Genomic DNA, 20494 nt, shown 5'->3' on the forward strand with positions numbered 1-20494 from the left:
CCTTTGGGATCTTTTCCTCAGTATAGGGACCTCCAAAAGAAGTAGTAAACCAGACATGCCTTGCTGAAGCATGGAAAAGCCCATTGGCTTTACGATACCAATCTATACTCCCAGAGACCATTTAGCTGAAACTGCAAGGACCATGCCAATGAGTTCCCCTGAAAGAAGTGTGCAAAATAAGGCCAAAAGGCACAAGGGTATTTTGAGAAAACACTGTAGGTTAAAAAAAAAAAGTTCCATGTTATTCAGAGAGCAGAAACTTCTTCCTAGTTCCTTGCGTCTTGATTGCAGGATGCTTTTATGTGTGACTTTAGGTTATGGTTCTGGGGATGGGAGGAGAGAGGAAACACCTGTGTGGTCCAACAATGGCTATTCCTTTGACAGGAAGTTTTTTCCAAAGGTCATTGCAGATCAGCTATGGGAACTCTTTAAACCAGTGAAAGCTGGCTGCATTAGAGGCTGAGTTTGGAATATGATACACAACTCTATACAGTTTTACCCCTTCTGAAATATTACAGATTTGGTTTTTAAATATTTTATGATTTTTAAAAACATTCTTGGCCGGGTGCGGTGGCTCAAGCCTGTAATCCCAGCACTTTGGGAGGCCGAGGCGGGTGGATCACAAGGTCAGGAGATCGAGACCATCCTGGCTAACATGGTGAAACCCCGTCTCTACTAAAAGTATAAAAAAACTAGCCAGGCGTGGTGGCGGGCGCCTGTAGTCCCAGCTACTCGGAGGCTGAGGTGGGAGAAGAGCGTGAACCCGGGAGGCGGAGCTTGCAGTGAGCCGAGATAGCGCCACTGCACTCCAGCCTGGGCCACACAGCAAGACTCTATCTCAAAAAAAAAAAAAATAAAATAAAATAAAAACATTCTTTTAGTTATTTGAAATATATTCATCACTTTGTCAGACTCTAGATTACATAGATACTCTATCACCTATCTAGTATTAAAGACTCTTCCTGGAAATAAGAGGAAATTATTCAAAAAGGGGTTAGTTCTTCCTCTGTCCTGAAGTAGTTCAGTTTTTATTGATAGTTGAGGATAAAATAATCTTTAAAAAAAGTTTCATCCACTTCTGGGCATGTCATGACAAATGGGCTTATCTGAAGCATTGGTTTGACTTTTTTTTTTTTTTTTTTGAGATGGAGTCTCGCTCTGTCGCCCAGGCTGGAGTGCAGTGGCACAATCTCAGCTCCCTGCAACCTCTGCCTCCCGGGTTCAAGCAGTTCTCCTGCCTCAGCCTCCCAAGTAGCTTGCACTGCAGGACCACCATGCCTGGCTAATTTTTGTATTTTTAGTGGAGATGGGGGTTTCACCATGTTGGCCATGGTGGTCTCAAACTCCTGACCTCAAGTGATCCACCCACCTAAGCCTCCCAATGTGCTGGGATTACAGGCGTGAGCCACTGCACCCAGCCTGGTTTGACTTTCAGTGATACTTTTACTTCTTTTAAGTGCATAAAGTAAAAAATACTAAGATAAAGGACACACATTAATTCCTCCTAATTAACATATTGATAGTTTGGAAAAAGTGCTAGAGGTGCTTGCCAGTTCAGTAAATCCCATGCCCAGAATGTGGTTTGTGTTTGTTGAAATGTTCTTAGATTTGGTCATCTTTACTGCTTGCTATTGTCTTCGTGGGGCCCTGACTGGCCTTGGCATAACTAGGCTGCTAGGGGAATAGTTCTTAGAGAGTCATTTTATGTATTGGATTTTATTCTGATGCGTTTTCCTCTCTGAAAGCTGGTTGTTGTTATTTGTTGTTTTTTTCTATCTTAGGTGGTGGTTGACACAGCACAGATTGAGAATAAAGAAGCCTATGCCCCCCAGATCAGTTTAGAAGGCTCTAGAATCGTGGTTCAAGTCCCATCCACATGGTAACGTGCCTCTTACTTTCACCGGAGCCTAAGCTCTCACTGACATTTGCACATCTTTGAAATGATGGCCTTGTTTTGAACAATCCCCACGCTGGCTGACGCAGCAAGTCTTGCTGCACATGCAGGTTTATGGGCAGCAGTGGTATGTTAGTGGCGTGTGTCATGATTATTGGTCTATGATGAGGAAGCCAAGAGGTCTGAAAAATGATCTCATTGACCATAAGGTAACTAAAATGTTATATATTCTTGGATCATAATGAGCAGTATTATCTTTGTTACTGAGTCTACAGCATTTAAACATAGTATATCATTTTCTCTCACCCAGTGTTCACTAAAGCTGAGTAGAGAACATAGAATTCCTTCTCCTCTGTTCCAACTACAACCCTGATGATCTTGAGCTCATGTTATGACACACCCAATGTCTTTACAAATCTTGGGACAGTCATTTTTAGATATTATATTCGTAACACTTATAATAGATAAAAGATTGTTCTTAATTTTTTTTTTTTTTTAAAGTTCCTACAAATCAGAAGAAAATGGTCAAGGGACATGAACAGCTAAGTCAGAAAAGAAGACATATGATCAACAAATAGATTAAGAAAATGTAATGGCCAGGTGTGGTGGCTCACACCTGTAATCCTATCACTTTGGGAGGCCAAGGCAGGCAGATTGCCTGAGGTCAGGAGTTTGAGACCAGCCTGCCCAATGTGGTGAAACCCCATCTCTACTAAAAATACAAAAATTATCCAGGCATGGTGGCGGGGGCCTGTAATCCCAGCTAATCAGGAAGCTGAGGCACAAGAATCGCTTGAACCCGGAAGGTGGAGTTTGCAGTGAACTGAAATTGCACTATTGCACTCCAGCCTGGGCGATAGAGCAAAACTGTCTCAAAAAAATAATAATAATAATCAGAGACAAAGTAAAGAAACCATATGGGGCCAGGTGGGGTGGCTCACACCTGTAATAATTCCAGCACTTTGGAAGGTCGTAGCGGGTGGATTGCCTGAGGTCAGGAGTTCGAGACCAGCCTGGCCAATGTGGCGAAACCCCGTCTCTACTAAAAATACAAAAATTAGTCCAGCATGGTGGCGTGCACCTGTAATCCCAGCTTGAGGCAGGACAACTGCTTAAGCCTGGGTGACAGAGATTGCAGTGAGCAGAGATCGTGCCACTGCACTCCAGCCTGGGTGACAGAGCGAGACCCCATCTCCAAAAAAAAAAAATATGATGTCATTTTGCCCAGAATATTGTTAACTTGTTTTAGAATAACTATACTAAATATAGTGACAATACTAGTTTGAGCCAGACTGTGAAAACAGGCAAAAGGGTTGTTGAATAAATACAGCCTTTCTGGAGGGCAGTTTAGTATATTAGAAGCCTAAAATAAGGGATATGACCTCAATAATTCCAGTTTCGCCTCTAGAAATTTATCTTTGTGATATGTATTCACATTCAACTATAAGGATGAGCATCATAGTTTTATTAATAAACAGGAAAAATTAAGCATATATTGGAAGGCATTTGCTATTAAAATGGTAATCTGCATGAATATTTAGCTATAAGAGAAAATATTTAAATCATTTAAGTAGGCAGAAATAGTAAGGAACAAAGAGGTGCCGTTGGTGCCTATGTGAACTAAAATGGTAGTTGGGTAAGGCATACAAGTTGTATTTAAACCATTTGTTCTTTTTTTTCTTTTCTTTTCCTTTTTTTTCGAGATGGAGTCTTGGTCTGTCACCTAGGCTGGCGTGCAATGGCGCAATCTCAGCTCACTGCAGCCTCTTCCGCCTGGGTTCCAGTGATTCTTCTGCCTCAGCCTCTTGGGTAGCTGGGATTACAGGCACACGGCACCACGCCTGGCTAATTTTTGTACTTTTAGTAGAGACAGGGTTTCACCATGTTGGCCAGGCTGGTCTTGAACTCCTGACCTCAGGTGATCCACCCGCCTTGGCCTCCCACAGTGCTGGGATTACAGGCGTGAGCCACCGCGCCTGGCCCATTTGTTCTTGAAATGTAAGAGTACAGGCCGGGCGCGGTGGCTCACGCCTGTAATCCCAGCACTTTGGGAGGCCGAGACGGGCGGATCACGAGGTCAGGAGATCGAGACCATCCTGGCTAACACGGTGAAACCCCGTCTCTACTAAAAATACAAAAAACTAGCCGGGCGAGGTGGCGGGCGCCTGTGGTCCCAGCTACTCTGGAGGCTGAGGCAGGAGAATGGCGTAAACCCGGGAGCCGGAGCTTGCAGTGAGCTGAGATCCGGCCACTGCACTCCAGCCTGGGCGACAGAGCCAGACTCAGTCTCAACAACAACAACAACAACAAATGTAAGAGTACAATAGTAGATTCTGTAAAAAATGTTTAGAGTCTATGAATATATTAAGTAAAGATTGGCAGTTCACTTTGTGTCCTAAAACCTCCCTTCTATAAGTACTCTGCCACCAAAAAGTTTTTATGTTTTTAAATTAATTTTTTTTTGGTAGAGACTAGATCTCACGCTGTCCCCTAGACTGGAGGGCAGTGGTGTGATCATGGCTTTCTGTAGCCTTGAACTCCTGGTCTCGAGCAATCCTACCACCCTAGTCTCTCAAGTAGCTGGGACTACAGGCATGCGCCACCATGCCCGGCTAATTTTTAAGTTTTTTTGTAGAGATGAGGTCTCACTATATTGGCCAGCATGGTCTGAAATGCGTGGGTTCAAGTGATCCCACTGCCTTGGCCTCCCAAAGTGCTGGGATTGCAGGCATGAGCTACTGTACCTGGCCCAAAATTTTAAGTTAATTATAGGGTGGCATACTGTGTCCTGAAATTAATGGTAATTTATACACATATTTTCATTTCTATCAAACAGTAAACCAGAGGCTCACTTTTCTGTAAGATTTTTGTGTTCCTAAATTCTTTTTTTTTTTCTTTTGTAGTTAGTGTTCTACTGAAATGTGTTCCTGATTTTTTTTTTTTTTTGAGATAGTTTTGTTCTTGTTGCCTAGGCTGGAGTGCAATGGCACTGTCTTGGCTCACTGCAACCTCCGTCTCCTGGGTTCAAATGATTTTCCTGCCTCAGCTTCCTTAGTAGCTGGGATTACAGGCACCCACCTGCATGCCCAGCTAATGATTTTTGTATTTTTAGTAGAGATGGGGTTTCACCATGTTAACCAAGCTGGTCTCAAACTCATGACCTTGGGTAATCCACCCGCCTTGGCTTCCCAAAGTGCTGGGATTACAGGCGTGAGCCACTGCACCCGGCCCTGAATTCTTAAATTTTTCCAATTCAGGCTGTTATTGGAAAATGTTAAAACTTAATCAGAATTCTCATTTTGAAGAAAACAGTTTGAACTTTTGGATGGTTGGGTGAATATAAACAGCCAATGCAAAAATGGCTAACACTTCGGTTTATTTTGAAAACTCTCCCTGTGGGGTTGATTTCCTTTGTAACTCATTGCACCCTCACAAAAAAGACCTTGTAGACTGTGAGTCCTTGCAGAGGCTCCCTCTGCTGGCTGCTTTTGGTAATTTTGCAAAATTTTAATTCTTTTGTTTTTTTCAAATTACAGAATACTGTATGTGCTTGTTGGGAAGAATACAAACAGAAATGATTGCTTTACTCCACCAGGAGAAAAAGGATATTGCTATCTATCCATGCTTCATTTCACTGAATATTTACTGAATACTTATTGTGTACCAGACACTGTTCTGGGCTCTGGGAATTTAATTATGAGCAAGACACACAGGGTCCCTGCTCCTCATAAACCAACTTGAGAATAGAGAAGGGGGAGACAGCTGTTAAGTATAAGAGATGAGTTCAAACGCAGGCAGGCATATGATGGAAATGAGAGGAGATTGCCAATATATGATAGAGAATAAGTGGGATAGAGACTGGGGGGAGACTTTTAGACGAGTCAGTCTGGAAGGGGTTCTGACGATATGACGTTGGATTTGAGAGGAGCCTGCCATGGAGAGAGCAGATGGGGAGCACACTTCAGGCAGAAGGAATGCCAGTGCAGAGGCTTCAGGAGTGAACCAGCATGGAACGAGATGCACTAGGTGGTGATAAGGACGGGAAGTTATAGATGTCAAGACTTGCAGGGCCCTTGAGGGAACTGGGCTTTTAATCTAAGAACAGGTACAGGGTTTTAAGCAAGTCTTGATGATTTGTCAGCAGAATGGGTTTAGCCACTTAAGGGCATTTTATTGATCAGCTCAAGACTGATGAATAAAATAAAAATGCCAGTTTGTTGATTGTTGATTTTTCAGAAAGATTAATTATTATCACCAGGAACTGTAGTACTCTTTTCTGCATGGCCAACAAATGCTTTCCTAGTGGGCAAACATGTGACAAGCCAAGTCACAACGAGACTTGGCTTGGGAACAAGAGCATATGTGTCCTGATTATCAGTGATTCCAGACGGAGAGAATTGGGTGCACTGAACCCTGGGCAGGCTCAGTTGCCAAGATTCTCTCTGAAGAGTCCAAGGTCTAGCTGGGCACTAGCAGAGCTTGCGTTGTTGTTCACCCTTTCCTGTGCTTCAGAGCCTGGCTGGCTCTCATTTCATGCTCTTATGCATTTCTTTGATACATTTCTTCCCAAGCCCAAGTCATGTTAGGGAGTACTGCTACCTCCTTGGGTGACTTTGCAAGTGTTGAGTTCACCATTTAGCTCCTAGAGTGCCCAGGATTTGGCAGACATCATCTTCCTAGTAGACCTGTGCTGCTCAGACTGTTTTCCCTCTCAGAAAAGGGCTCTTGGCTGGACCAAGTGGGTCACACCTGTAATCCTAGCGCTTTGGGAGGCTGAGGCAGGAGGATCACCTGAGCTAAGGAGTTCAGGACCAGCCTGAGCAACATAGTGAGACCCCGTCTCTACAAAAAAATTAAAAAATTAGCCGGGTGCGGTGGCACACGCCTGTAGTCCCTGCTACTTGGGAGGCTGACATGGGAAGATGGCTTGAGCCTAGGAGGTTGAGGATGCAGTGAACTTTGATCACACCACTGCAATCCAGCCTTGAGGACAGAGTGGGACTCTGTCTCAAAAAAAGGTTGGGGGGCTCTTGGTGTAGGTACCCTGAATGGACAGTGGAGACCCAAATGATGAGAAGCAGTTGGCCATATCCAAATCTCAGGAAAGAGAAATTCGGGCAAAGGCAGCAGCAAGAACAAAGGTCCTAGGTGTGGACAAACCCATCCAGGGAAAGAGAAGGCCTCACGGCTGGGACAAGGTGGAAGGGCTGGGCACAGAGGGCTTTGAGGACTGTGGTGAGGGTTTAGATTTTATTTCAATCACGATGAGATGCCGTTGAAGGGTTTTAAGCAGGGGAGTGATGTGCTCTGATAGGCACTACGGGAAGCTCGCTCTGGCTGCTATGTGAAGGATGGGCTTTGGAGGTACAGGAGTAGAGAAAAAGAGACCAGGTGAGAGCTTGGTCCTGAAACCCAGGAGTGGTGGTTTCCTGAAGCAGGGGGTTCATAAACAAGGTGGTGAGAAGTGCTTGGATTCTGGATGTGTTTTATAAGAAGAGGTGTCAGGATTCACTGATGGATTGCATGCAAGATGTGAGGAACTAGAGAGGATGTGTAAGTTTTGTGGTAGACAGTTGTGTTTACTTATTGGAGAAGTCAGCAGGAATCAGAATGTCTGAGCTAGCACAGACCCCACAGGTTAAGGGCTCAGCCCTGCAAGGCTACTTCCCACTTCAGATGCCATCCACAAGTCCCAGGTGGTCACCCAACTTCTAACCAATTGGCTATAAGTTGAGGGTTCCCATAACCTCCAGGTTTGATATTTTGCTATAATGTCTCACAGAACTCAGTAAAACATTTAATTACATTTATGGTTTGTTATAAAGGATATTATAGCAGATACACAGCCAGGTGAAGAGGTGCATAGCGTGCAGTGTGTAGGATGGGGCCCCGAGCCTCCATGCCCTTGCCAGGTGTGCCCCATGCCCAGCACCTCAGTGTGTTCACCAGTGTGGAAGTTCTCAGAACCCGATGATCTAATGATTTTTATGGAGGCTTCATCATACAAGCAAGTCATCTTATTAGAACAAAAGACACTATCATCCAGGAACTCTCAAGGGTTTTAGGAGCTCTGTATGAGGAACTGGAGGCAGAGACCAAATATATATTCTGATATCACGAGACCTCAGACCCTTTTGCTTCCTCCTCCTCTTGTGGAGCAGTGAGTTCCAGGGTCAGCCCTGTTGTTTTCTCCGTGTTCTTACAGTTACTGAATTTTTGTTGGGCACGAGAAGTACATAAAAGTTGTAGCCTTTTCTATGAGACCTGCTTGAAACACCTTTGCAGAGAAGGGCAGCCAAGACTAATGCAGCCTAATCTGTGCCTAGGTGCCTGAAAGAAGACCCTGCCACCATGTCCCTGCTGCAGAGAAGCCTTGATCCTGAGAAGACCCTGGGTCTGGTGGATGTGCTCTACACAGCCGTGCTGGACCTAAACCGCTGGAGGGCTGGAAGGTTGGTGTCTGTGCGGGTCACTTAAATTGTCTGTGGTTTGCATTTAGATGCATACTGAGGGGACAGTGTGACTATGCACAATTTCATGTGTGCTTGTGTCACTGATAGTATGCGGTATTGTAAATAAGGCAATACGGACTTTTTAGTAACTTTTATTTTCAGAATAATTTAAAACCTGCAGCAAAGTGGCAAGAATGATACAAAGAACTGCTCCATGCCCTGTACCCAGATTATCCTATTTGCTAACATTTTTGCCTGCCTTTGTTTTGTCATTTGAGAGGAAGTCCATCAAGAGGACTTTTAACTCATATTCTCGTTATGAATTAAGAACAGAGAAATGTTTAGAAAATTTACTTATGTCTTTTAGAATTTGTTTTCTTTTTCAATCCGTTCTCTCAGGTTGAACCTGAAAAATGTGTATACATCTGGTAGGAGCCTTAAACATCTAGCCATGGCCCCTCTCCCTTTTCTTTTCTTTTCTTTTTTTTTTTTCTTTTCTGTCTTGGTCTTTGTGTTTGGTTTTGTCGTCTTGTCTTTATAGGCTCTGGCTCTGTCACCCAGCCAGGCTGGAGTGTAGTGGTGCAATCTCAGCTCACTGCAGCCTCCCCCAGCTCCTGGGCTCAAGTCATCCTCCCACCTCAGCCTCCCGAGTAGCTGGGATTACAGGTGTGCGCCATGATGCCCAGCCAATTTTTGTTTTTTTCATGAAGACGGGGTTTCGCCATGTTGGCCAGGCTGGTATCAAACTCCTGACCTCAAGTGATCTGCCTGCCTTGACCTCCCAAAGTGCTGGGATTACAGGCGTGAGCCACCATGCCCAACCTTTTCTCCCTTTCTTAACTCATGAGTACACAAAGGCCAGAATAGTAAAGTGAATTTTCCAGGGCCATACAGCCTTCACCTGCCTCAGCTCCTGCCCCATGCCCTTTCACTCTGTAGGGCTCCATTTTAGTATGGGGAAAATGTGCTCAGGAAACTTTGAAAGTCACAGCCATCTTTTGGGACAACTTTGGTCCATAGTATCCCTGCATCCCCCCACCACCTCCCTCTGCTTTGTGGAGTTGTCCATTGTCCCTCTGCTGTATTTGCGTGGCTGTAGCCCCTGTCCTCCAGGTACAAAGCTAGCTTCTGCAAGTTGCATCCCCACATCTAGCCATGCTTTCCCCTCCTGTGCCACCATTAGAGGATTTCACTCAATCACACTCCTCAGGCCAGAATCCTAGCAGAACTTCCAGTCCTGCGTTAGACACTGTAGATTTCATACTCTCCAAACCCCTGGGTGTTCATTTATTTATAAGATAAGTGAACCTGATACCAACCAGAGAGGTTTTTCTTGCTCTCAACACCATTCTTAAATACAAAGAGGTCCATTCTATTATTTTATATATTTGTCTTTTTTTTTTTTTTTTTTTAAACAAATTTCTGTTTAAATAGGGAGCAAGCTTTACCCTGCATACAGATCCAGCTGCAAAGGGAGATCTGTGATTTTGGCAACCAGGCTGACCTGCCTTCTGGAAATGGAAACAAATCTTCAGGTGGCCTGCAGAAGACATTCTCCAAACTGACATCCCGGTTCACCAAGAAAGCTTCATGTACTAGCTCCAGCAGCAGCACAAATTATTCCATCCAAAATACCCCTTCTAAAAACATCTTCATAGCTGGATGTTCAGAAGAGAAGGCCAAAATGCCTGGCAATATTGATACAAGGTTACAAAGCATTTTGAACATTGGCAATTTCCCCAGGACTACAGACCCTTCACAGTCAGCTCAGAATTCCAGTAATCCAGTGGCCAATGGCTTTCTCATGGAGAGGCGTGAGAACTTCCTGCATGGAGATGATGGCAAGGATGAGAAGGGTATGAACTTACCAACTGATCAGGAAATGCAAGAGGTGATAGATTTTCTCTCGGGCTTTAACATGGGCCAGTCACATCAGGGCTCTCCGTTGGTGACAAGGCGTAATTCTGCTGCCACAGCCATGGTGACTGAGCAGAAGGCAGGAGCCATGCAGCCACAGCAGCCGTCACTGCCCGTGCCCCCTCCACCACGGGCACCCCAGGCTGGGGCACACACACCTCTGACACCCCAGCCGGGACTGGCACCTCAGCAGCAGTCCCCAAAGCAGCAACAACCTCAAGTCCAATACTACCAACACCTACTCCAGCCCATTGGACCGCAGCAGCCCCCGCCCCAGCCTCGGGCACCTGGGAAATGGGTACATGGCTCATCCCAACAGCCAGGGCAGACTGTTGGAGCAGGTCTGTCTCCTCTTGGTCAGTGGCCTGGCATATCTGATCTCAGTTCTGACTTGTACAGCTTGGGTCTGGTGAGCAGCTATATGGATAACGTGATGTCAGAGGTTCTGGGACAGAAGCCGCAGGGACCTAGAAATAACACATGGCCAAACCGTGACCAAAGCGATGGAGTCTTTGGAATGCTGGGAGAGATTCTGCCTTTCGATCCTGCAGGTATGTGAGGCCTCCCACCCCTCGCCCAGTGTCAACAGCAAACGCAACTGCTGAGGTCTTCCCAGGGCTTGTCTACCGCAGCCTTACTTGTGAAGGTGAAATCACTTAATCCCCCTTTACGACCCTTTCTCACTGTGGAGGCGAGTGTGGGGCAGATCTAGCAAGAGTGGGAAACAGTGGTGAGAAAGGGGCTGAGAATGTGAGTGGACTATTTTTCTTACTTTATGGAGAACAGAACTGAGGCTAAGAGAGGTTACTTGAATAGCTCAAAGTCCCATAGTTCAAGTTGGCTCCAGTCTAGGCCTGCCCACTCCCAGTAGCCAAGATCAACAGTCTTTTGTGGGGTGCTTTTTTCCTGATTAAATAACCTGTTCTTTGCGATGCTTTTTTTTTTGTCTAAACTCTAGGGCTTATGATAGGTGACAGACACCCTCCTGCCTTCATAGAAAACAGCTTTTCCTGGCCTAGACAATGAAAATACCACCAGAGTCATCTTAAGAAATTAGAGAAGGAATTTACAAACAAGAACAAACTAGGAGGAGGAATTAAGGGGGAAAAGCCAAAAATAAGTAAATTAAAAAGAAAAATAGAGTAGAAATTGCAAATAACTCTAAAGGATCTTTGGAAGACCAATAAAATATATAAGCCAATTTATTCTAAGCTTGATTAAGAGAGAACAAAGAGAAACAAAATTAGGAAATAGGATACATTAAAAGCACTTTAGTGGCTCATGCCTGTAATCCCAGCACTTTGAGAGGCTGAGGCGGGAGGATCACTTGAGGCCAGGAGTTCAAGACCAGCCTGGTCAACATCACAAAACCCTCATCTCTAAACAAAAAATCAGCTGGGTGTGGTGGTGCTTAGGAAGCTGCAGCAGTAGCATCCCTTGACCCCAGGATTTTGAGGCTGCAGTGAGCTGTGATCATGCCACTACACCCCAGCCTGGATAACAGAGAGAGAGACCCTATTTCAAAAAAAAGCCACTTTAAGTCATTACCATCTAAGACTTAATAGCAATACATTTGGAAACTCAGCAGAAAATCGATTCTTTCCTAGCAAAATAGGCATTACAAAATTATACCAAGAAGTGGAAAACCTGGCCGGGCATGCTGTCTCATGCCTGTGATTCCAGCACTTTGGAAGGCTGAGGTAGGCAGATTGCAGGAGGCCAGGAGTTCAAGACCAGTTTGGCCAACATAGTTCTACAAAAAATAAAAAATTAGCTGGGTGTGGTGGCACATGCCTGTAGTCCCAGCGCCTTGAGGCTGAGGTGGGAAGATCGCTTGAGCTCAGGAGGTTGAGGCTGCGGTGAGCCATGATCACACCACAGCAGCCCAGCCTGGGCAACAAAGTGAGACTCTGTCTCTAAAAAATAAGTAAATAAATGAAAAACAGGCCGGGCGCGGTGGCTCAAGCCTGTAATCCCAGCACTTTGGGAGGCCGAGACGGGCGGCTCACGAGGTCAGGAGATCGAGACCATCCTGGCTAACACGGTGAAACCCCGTCTCTACTAAAAAATACAAAAAACTAGCCGGGCGAGGTGGCGGGCGCCTATAGTCCCAGCTACTCGGGAGGCTGAGGCAGGAGAATGGCGTGAACCTGGGAGGCGGAGCTTGCAGTGAGCTGAGATCCGGCCACTGCACTCCAGCCTGGGTGACAGAGCGAGACTCCGTCTCAAAAAAAAAAAAAAAAAAAGAAAAACAAAAAAGACTATCTACCAAAAGCTAATAGCAAATAGTGCCTTATATAATGAAACAAAAATCATTTCAGTTAATATCAGGAATCAGACAAGGGCAACTGTTATCACCTGTAGCATGTAACTTTGTCTTGGACTTCACAGCAAATGCAGCAAGACAAAAAGCAATTAAATAAGTGGTCCAAGCTTTGGAAAATGATAGATTAAACAGCACAGCTTTTTGCTAATAATATAATTGAACCCCCCCCGCCAAAAAATCTAAAATTAGTAAGAGAATTTGGTAACATAGGTACATGCAAACTTTTTTCTCTAATTAAATAGCAAAAGGCATACAGAAGTAGAAAATGTATTTCATTCATAGGTGAGTACTGTGAAATGTTACAAATAAGTATAGCAAATACTTGTACAAGTAAATCCCCACCAGAAGAGATTCCTTGCTGAAACACCCCCGCACTTGTTACAGGAGGGAAGTTAATGCTGGGGTTAACACTCCTTTTTTTTTTTTGAAACAGAGTCTTGCGTTGTTGCCCAGGCTGGAGTGCAGTGGCACAATCCCCACTCACTGCAACCTCTGCCTCCTGGGCTCAAATGATTCTCTTGCCTCAGCCTCCTGAGTAGCTGGGACTACAGGCACCCACCACCACACCCGGCTAATTTTTATATTTTTAGTAGAGACGGGGTTTTGCCATGTTGGTCAAGCTGGTCTTGACCTCCTGATCTCCGGTGATCCACCCACCTCAGCCTCCCAAAGTGCTGAGATTACAGGCGTGAGCCACCGCACCTGACCATTGCTCGTGTCTTCTGAAAATTCTTCATGCCGCTGCTCCTGCTGTCTTGTGCTTGCTCCCCCTGGGTGGATGGATATAGGAAATCCTTGTGCCTGCAACCCTGGGCCACAAGAAGGGTAAACACCTCCATCCTGCTAAGAAACAGCAAGCCCACTGGCTACCACCCACTGCTGTGGGCACAGTGCGTTTTCTCTGATCATAAATGGTCTGTACATTTTTTGACTGTCATGTAACTAAATTCAGAATATAAACAGTATTTGTCAGAATCGTATCATATTTGAGGCCGGGCGCAGTGGCTCATGCCTGTAGTCTCAGCAGTTTGAGAGGCTGAGGCCAGCAGATTGCTTGAGGCCAGGAGTTCAAGACCAGCCTGGCCAATGTGGTGAAACCCCGTCTCTACCAAAAGTACAAAAAAATTAGCCAGGTGTGGTAGTCCCAACCACCTGGGAGGCTGAGGCACGAGAATTACTTGAACCCGGGAGGCAGAGGTTGCAGTGAGCTGAGATGGCGCCACTGCACTCCAGCTTGGATAACTAGAGTGAGACTCTTGTCTAAAAAAAAAAATTTTTTTTTAAGGCCGGGCGCGGTGGCTCACGCCTGTAATCCCAGCACTTTGGGAGGCCGAGGTGGGCGGATCACGAGGTCAGGAGATCGAGACCATCCTGGCTAACACGGTGAAACCCCGTCTCTACTAAAAATACAAAAAACTAGCCGGGCGTGGTGGCAGCGCCTGTAGTCCCAGCTACTCGGGAGGCTGAGGCAGGAGAATGGCGTGAACCCGGGAGGTGGAGCTTGCAGTGAGCTGAGATCACGCCACTGTACTCCAGCCTGGGCGACAGAGCAAGACTCCGTCTCAAAAAAAAAAAAAAAAAAAAAAAAATTTTTTTTTAAAATAAGAATGTTACTGTATTTGACCTCTGAGTCCTGGACACCTCTTATGTCTGTAGACTACAAATCCTACTCTTTCCCTTCTGGGTGTTCCTTTCTGCCCCTGAAGTCCATGGTGTAGTTTTCTACCTGCCCCAAGGGCATAAGATCTGCATAGCCCTTGATGCAGATTAAGGAGGAGCGCCCCTCTGGACAGAATCAGAGGGCGCCAGCTAGTGCACCCGTCTGGATAGGCAAACTCAGTGCGGGATGGGGGTCGGGAGACAGGACAGTGTGACTGAGATCATCTTGTGACAGTGCCCTAGGATAAGCTGGTAATGGGATTGTACCCTAGTATCTTCCCTAATTTTAAGCTAAAAAATGAATTGCTGAGTCACATTTATGATTCATGGATGCTTTCCTGCCATATGTTTTTTTTTGACACTTTCTGTAAACGCCATCTGTGCTTTTCTCCCATTTGTACTGCCCTGCGTATCCCCATTCAGCACTGCCACTGTTTCCAGCCACCTCTTAAAGCATTCTGAAGTTGCATTTTATTCTTTGCCACACTTAAGATGTTCAGATGGAATGAGCAAATCTCCTGGCCAATAGCCAGGAAAATACCAGATCAAACTTTAGCTCAAGTGGGAACAGCATATAACCTCTATCTGGCTGACCCCAATGCTTTGATGCTTTGTTAACTTTCAGGTTATCAGTTGGCCAAAGTCATCATCTGATTTTCTAAGTTGTTAGCTAATGACTCTAGGTACAGAGCACCAAGACACTGGACTTCTTTTAAGTTGGAGTTTCGCTCTTGTCACCCAGGCTAGAGTGCAATAGCGCGATTTCGGCTCCCTGCCACCTCCGCCTCCCGGGTTCAAGTGATTCTCCTGTCCCAGCCTCTTGAGTAGCTGGGATTACAGGTGCCTGCCACTACATCCGGCTAATTTTTGGTATTTTTAGTAGAGACGGGTTTTCACCATGTTGGCCAGGCTGGTCTCGAATTCCTGACCTCAGGTGATCCACCCATTTCGGCCTCCCAAAGTGCTGGGATTACAGGCGTGAGCCACCAAGCCCAGCCCAGGTGTTTTTTTTGTTTTTTGTTTCTTTTTTTTAAGACAGAGTCTAGCTCTTTCTCTCAGGCTGGAGTGCAGTGGCGCAATCTTGGCTCACTGCAACCTCCACCTCCTGGGCTCAAGTGATCCTCCCACCTCAGCCTCCCAAGTAGCTGTGACTACAGGTGCACACCACCACACCCAACAAATTTTTATTTTTTATTTTTTTTGGTTGAGACAGAGTCTTGCTTTTTCTCCCAGGCTGAGTGCAATGGCACGATCTTGGCTCACTGTGACCCCTGCCGCCTGGGTTCAAGCGATTCTCCTGCCTCAGCCTCCCGAGTAGCTGGGATTACAGGCACCTGCCACCGCACCTAGCTAATTTTTGTATTTTTAGTAGTGACAGGTTTTCACCATCTTGGCCAGACTGGTCTTGAACTCATGACCTCATGATCCACCTGCCTCGGCCTCCCAAAGTGCTGAGATTACAGGCGTGAACCACCACGCCTGGCCCACACCCAGCTAATTTTTGTATAGACGAGGTTTCTCCATGTTGGCCAGGCTAGTCTCGAACTTCCGGGCTCAAGCAATCTGCCCACCTCATGCTCCCAAAATGCTAGGATTACAGGAGTGAGCCATTGTGCCTGGCTGATGCTAGAAATTTTTTTAAGTTATTAGTATTTGTCTTTAAAATCTAATCATGGGTAAATCAAACCATTTTTCTTTCTTTTTGTTTCTTTCACACTTACCTGCCTCTGTCCTAGGCAATGCCCTTCCAGACATCCCTGGCACACACTGTGCCTTAGCCCTAGGTGCTACAAGTCCCATCTCCCCACAGCAGGGTGCTGGGCACAGCCTACAGCCCACGCTGTGGGGCAAAAGCCTGGCAGCTCCTCACTGCCTTTCATTGCATGTGTGACCAGCATGTCAGCAAAGCATAGGGAAGGACTAAGAGGCCAGTTTCTCCCCAAACCCGGTTTGTTCCTTTTGTCGCCATGCAGTGGGCTCAGACCCAGAGTTTGCACGCTATGTGGCAGGAGTGAGCCAGGCGATGCAGCAGAAGCGGCAGGCCCAGCATGGTCGCCGGCCAGGCAACCCCCGGGGCAACTGGCCGCCTATGGATGACGCCCATCGGACCTGGCCCTTCCCCGAGTTCTTCACAGAAGGGTGAGTGCTGGGTACTGCACGGAATCCGAGTTTGAGACCCAAGTGTCCCCCGAGGGGCCTGTGAGAAGGGAGGCTCCTTGCCTGTGGGCATTCTTTTCAAGCAGTTCAATTCCAAGCCCCCGTGTGAGAGAGTGACATGGGATTAAATCTTTAGGGGTCAGAGTCATGTGGCTGACTGTTAGATGCTAAGTAGTGTGTTGTGTCCCTGTGAACATGCCATTGGTATACATTCATGATTTTCAAAACAGACTCTTCAGCCCTAGACAAGGCTCTTACATGATGGTGCTTGTAAGATAAATGCATATTTAACACGGCCTTTATACTGAAATGAGTGTGGCTGTGAAGCCCACATGATTTATGGAATGCTGTCATTATAGCCTACAAAAAGCAAAGGTGTACAGTTGAGATTCTAGTATATTGACAGAATTGCGAATTTTTATCGTAAAGACAAGTGGGGATTTTTTTATATCCCATATTGCTACCTAGTTAATAAATCTGGGTGACTAAAGACCAGCTCAACTTTTAGTTTTTTCTTACTTCTTAATTTTTTTTTTTAACTTAAAAAAATTTTTTTTCTTTCAACTTTTATTGTAAGTTCAGGGGTACATGTGCAGGATGTGCAAGTTTGTTGCAAAGGTTAACGTGTGCCATGTTGGTTTGCTGCACAGATCTTCCCATCACCTAGGTATTAAGCCCAGCATCCATTAGCTATTCTTCCCCATGCTATCCCTCCCTTGTTTTTTTCTAAAACAAATTTCATATACAAACCATAGGCTTCTTAGAGGAATAAAGGGAAGTGATGAATATGTATTACTTTTGAAATAAGGCAAAGGAGGAAAACCTCACGTTTTAAGAAGGGAGAGACAAGAGACCACTATTTGGTTATGGGATGAATGCAGGGTAAGGACTGCCCTTTCAGGGTGGGGTGGAGGGTGGTGGGGCTGCAGGAGGCCCCGGCCCAGCTTCTCTCTCCGGCTTTCAGGGATGGCCTGCATGGTGCCTGGTCGGGTGCTCAGGGAGACTCTGCCAGCTCGAGTGATGAGACATCCTCAGCTAACGGGGACAGCTTGTTCTCCATGTTTTCAGGGCCTGACCTCGTTGCTGCTGTCAAGCAGAGAAGGTATGAAGGGATTTCTAAACCAAGGTGGGGAGAGAGGGGCATGTGAATGCAACCCACGGCTCACTCCCTGGGAAAGCCAGGAGCCCAGTCGCTCCTAGTCTCCCGGTGTGGGAGGAGGGGCTCTTCCAGCACTGCCCGGCTGAAGCCTCTAAAGAGCGCCTGCAGGAGGCGGTTTCCACAAGGAAGAGCCGGCCTCGTCTTGTGCCGGCTCGATTTGGGGGACAGGGTGGCTGGTGCTGGTCTGTGCCTTGCAGGAGGCACCCCTTTCTGTGGGAAGAGCAGGCCCTTGGTTGCGAGTTCTAATCTGGACTCACCAACAGGCTCTGCAACCCCAGACAAGGGGCTGGCCCTCACTGACCCTCAGTCTCTTTATTAAAGATGGATAAAATGACCTCTGAATGGCATTTCAAAGTTCAAAAAAGTAGTAATATAGCATATTCAGACCTGAGAATGTTTCAAAAGTGGTCCCAAAAATTAAAATGGGCTCTGAACTAAGAGGAGAGCTTGGTTAGAAATAAGTAGAGAAGGCCGGGCGCGGTGGCTCACGCTTGTAATCCCAGCACTTTGGGAGGCCGAGGCGGGCGGATCACAAGGTCAGGAGATCGAGACCATGGTGAAACCCCGTCTCTACTAAAAATAGAAAAAATTAGCCGGGCGCAGTGGCGGGCGCCTGTAGTCCCAGCTACTCGGGAGGCTGAGGCAGGAGAATGGTGGGAACCCGGGAGGCGGAGCTTGCAGTGAGCCGAGATTGCGCCACTGCACTCCAGCCTGGGCGACAGAGCGAGACTCCGTCTCAAAAAAAAAAAAAAAAAAAAAAAAAGAAATGAGAAACTGCTGTGGCTATGAAAGCAAGGTTAGGGTGGCAGACTAAGGGCCATGGGAGTGGAGGGTACGCAGGGCTCCCAGGTACTCGAAGCCATGCTGTGGAGCAGAGCTGGAGGCAGGGTTACATGGTCCTTGCCGGACAGGCCAGGCTCCGTCGGATAGGCAGTGGGGAGCGGGTAGGTGAAGACAGAAGGGTACTTGCACAGAATAGTAGTGGGGTGGGGGGTGGCAGTGACCAATCCTGAGCACACATTCAGATGCTTTCTGTCCACACTTGTAGTCCCAGCTACTCGGGAGGCTGAAGTGGGAGGATCACTTGAGCCTGGGAAGTTGAGGCTACAGTCAGCTGTGTTTGTGCCACTGCACTCTAGCCTGGGCAACAGAGTGAGACCCTGTCTCAAAAATCAAACAAAAAATCATGTCAGGTTAGGCTAGGTGCTCTGAAGGAAAATAAAGCAGGGTATGAGGGTAGTAAATGCAGAGAACAGGTGGATGTTCTATTTTCAGAACTTAGTCAATGAGACTTCTGATGAGCAGAGAGCTGAACAAAGTGCAGCAGCAGCTGGTGGGGAATTGGCAGTGGGGTATGGGTGAGGGGGGAAGAGTCAAGGATGACACACAAGTTTTCCGCCTGAGCTTCTGTGAAGGGTGCCGTGAACTGAGGTGCAAAGCCTGCAGGAGGAGCAAGTTTGAGCCGGGGTGGAGTTTGAGACTGCTGTTTCAGACATATGACTGATTCGACTTTTAAGAAGTCACATCGGCCGGGCGCGGTGGCTCAAGCCTGTAATCCCAGCACTTTGGGAGGCCGAGACGGGCGGATCACGAGGTCAGGAGATCGAGACCATCCTGGCTAACACCGTGAAACCCCGTCTCTACTAAAAATACAAAAAACTAGCCGGGCGAGGTGGCGGGCGCCTGTAGTCCCAGCTACTCCGGAGGCTGAGGCAGGAGAATGGCGTAAACCCGGGAGGCGGAGCTTGCAGTGAGCTGAGATCCGGCCACTGCACTCCAGCCCGGGCTACAGAGCAAGACTCCGTCTCAAAAAAAAAAAAAAAAAGAAGTCACATCTGGCACCATCTCTGCAGAGACTGTTGTCTGCATGCAGGAGTGCTGGCTCTGATCTGGCCACGTCCTGCCTTTTTCATTCGACCTTGTAACAGTCACATATCCTTAGTGCTTGGAAACAGTATCTCTTAAATGAATTAACAAAAAGCCAGCCAGGCCCGCTGGCTCACACCTGTAATCCCAGTACTTTGGGGGGCTGATGCAGGTAGATCACCTGAGGTCAGGAGTTTGAGATCAGCCTGGCCAACATGGTGAAACCCCATCTCTACTAAAAACACAAAAATTAGCTGCTCATGGTGGCACACGCCTGTAATCCCAGCTACTCCGGAGGTTGAGGCACAAGAATTGCTTGAACCTGGGAGGCGGAGGTTGCAGTGAGCTGAGATCATGCCACTGCACTCCAGCCTGGGAAAGAGAGTGAGACTCGGTCTCAAAAAAAAAAAAAAAAAAAAAAAGGCAAAGAAGGTGGACTCAGCATGTGAGTAAAGCCGGTGCCTGTCTTTGCCTGCCACCCCCAACCCCAGCTCCTCTGCCTGCACTGGCCGTGCAGGAGCGCATCATTCAGTGCGGGCTCCCCTTAGCCCCCTTTACGCCATGGACCCATGCAGCCCTCCTCCCCTCCTAGGCCTGGAGTCGCTACAGCCTAGCACTAGTGTGTCCCATGCAGGTGGGCTGGGCAGGAAGCCAGGCAATCACTGCCCTGAGCTCTTGGTTCTTTCAGGAAACACAGCAGTGGAGAGCAGGACACCAGCACGCTGCCCTCACCACCTCTCCTCACCACAGTGGAGGACATGAACCAGGTATTCAGGCAGCCTCTGTGGGCACAGATTTGGGCTAGCTTCCACAGCTGCAGTTTTCAGAGGGCCTCAAAGTAATGAGGGGTCTTCTTTGTGATGATTAACTGTGTAAATGATTAGCCTCCTCAGCTGACTCAGAGCCACAGGACGTTCTACGGCTGTGCTGTGTAGTATGATAGCCATTCACCACATGTGGCTATGTAAATTTAAATACAAATAAAAATTCAGGCTGGGCATGGTGGCTCATGCCTGTAATCCTAGTGCTTTGGGAGGCCAAGGCAGAAGGATGGCTTGAGGCCA

The 20494-nt window shown here is 47.0% G+C and overlaps 1 protein-coding gene across 6 annotated transcripts in view; it reads left to right on the forward strand.

The window, feature by feature from the left end:
• Positions 1 to 20494, forward strand: part of GARRE1 (granule associated Rac and RHOG effector 1) — a 99054-nt gene that overhangs the window by 74917 nt on the left and 3643 nt on the right. For all 6 annotated transcript variants that reach the window (XM_077976244.1, XM_028838426.2, NM_001193886.2 and 3 more), the window contains 6 exon segments: positions 1782 to 1879; positions 8221 to 8346; positions 9781 to 10814; positions 16222 to 16387; positions 17370 to 17507; positions 20119 to 20197. In XM_077976244.1, the coding sequence (XP_077832370.1) occupies positions 1782 to 1879; positions 8221 to 8346; positions 9781 to 10814; positions 16222 to 16387; positions 17370 to 17507; positions 20119 to 20197 (1641 nt within the window).

The sequence above is a fragment of the Macaca mulatta genome, chromosome 19 (genome assembly GCF_049350105.2).
Source record: "Macaca mulatta isolate MMU2019108-1 chromosome 19, T2T-MMU8v2.0, whole genome shotgun sequence".
NCBI lineage: Eukaryota > Metazoa > Chordata > Mammalia > Primates > Cercopithecidae > Macaca > Macaca mulatta.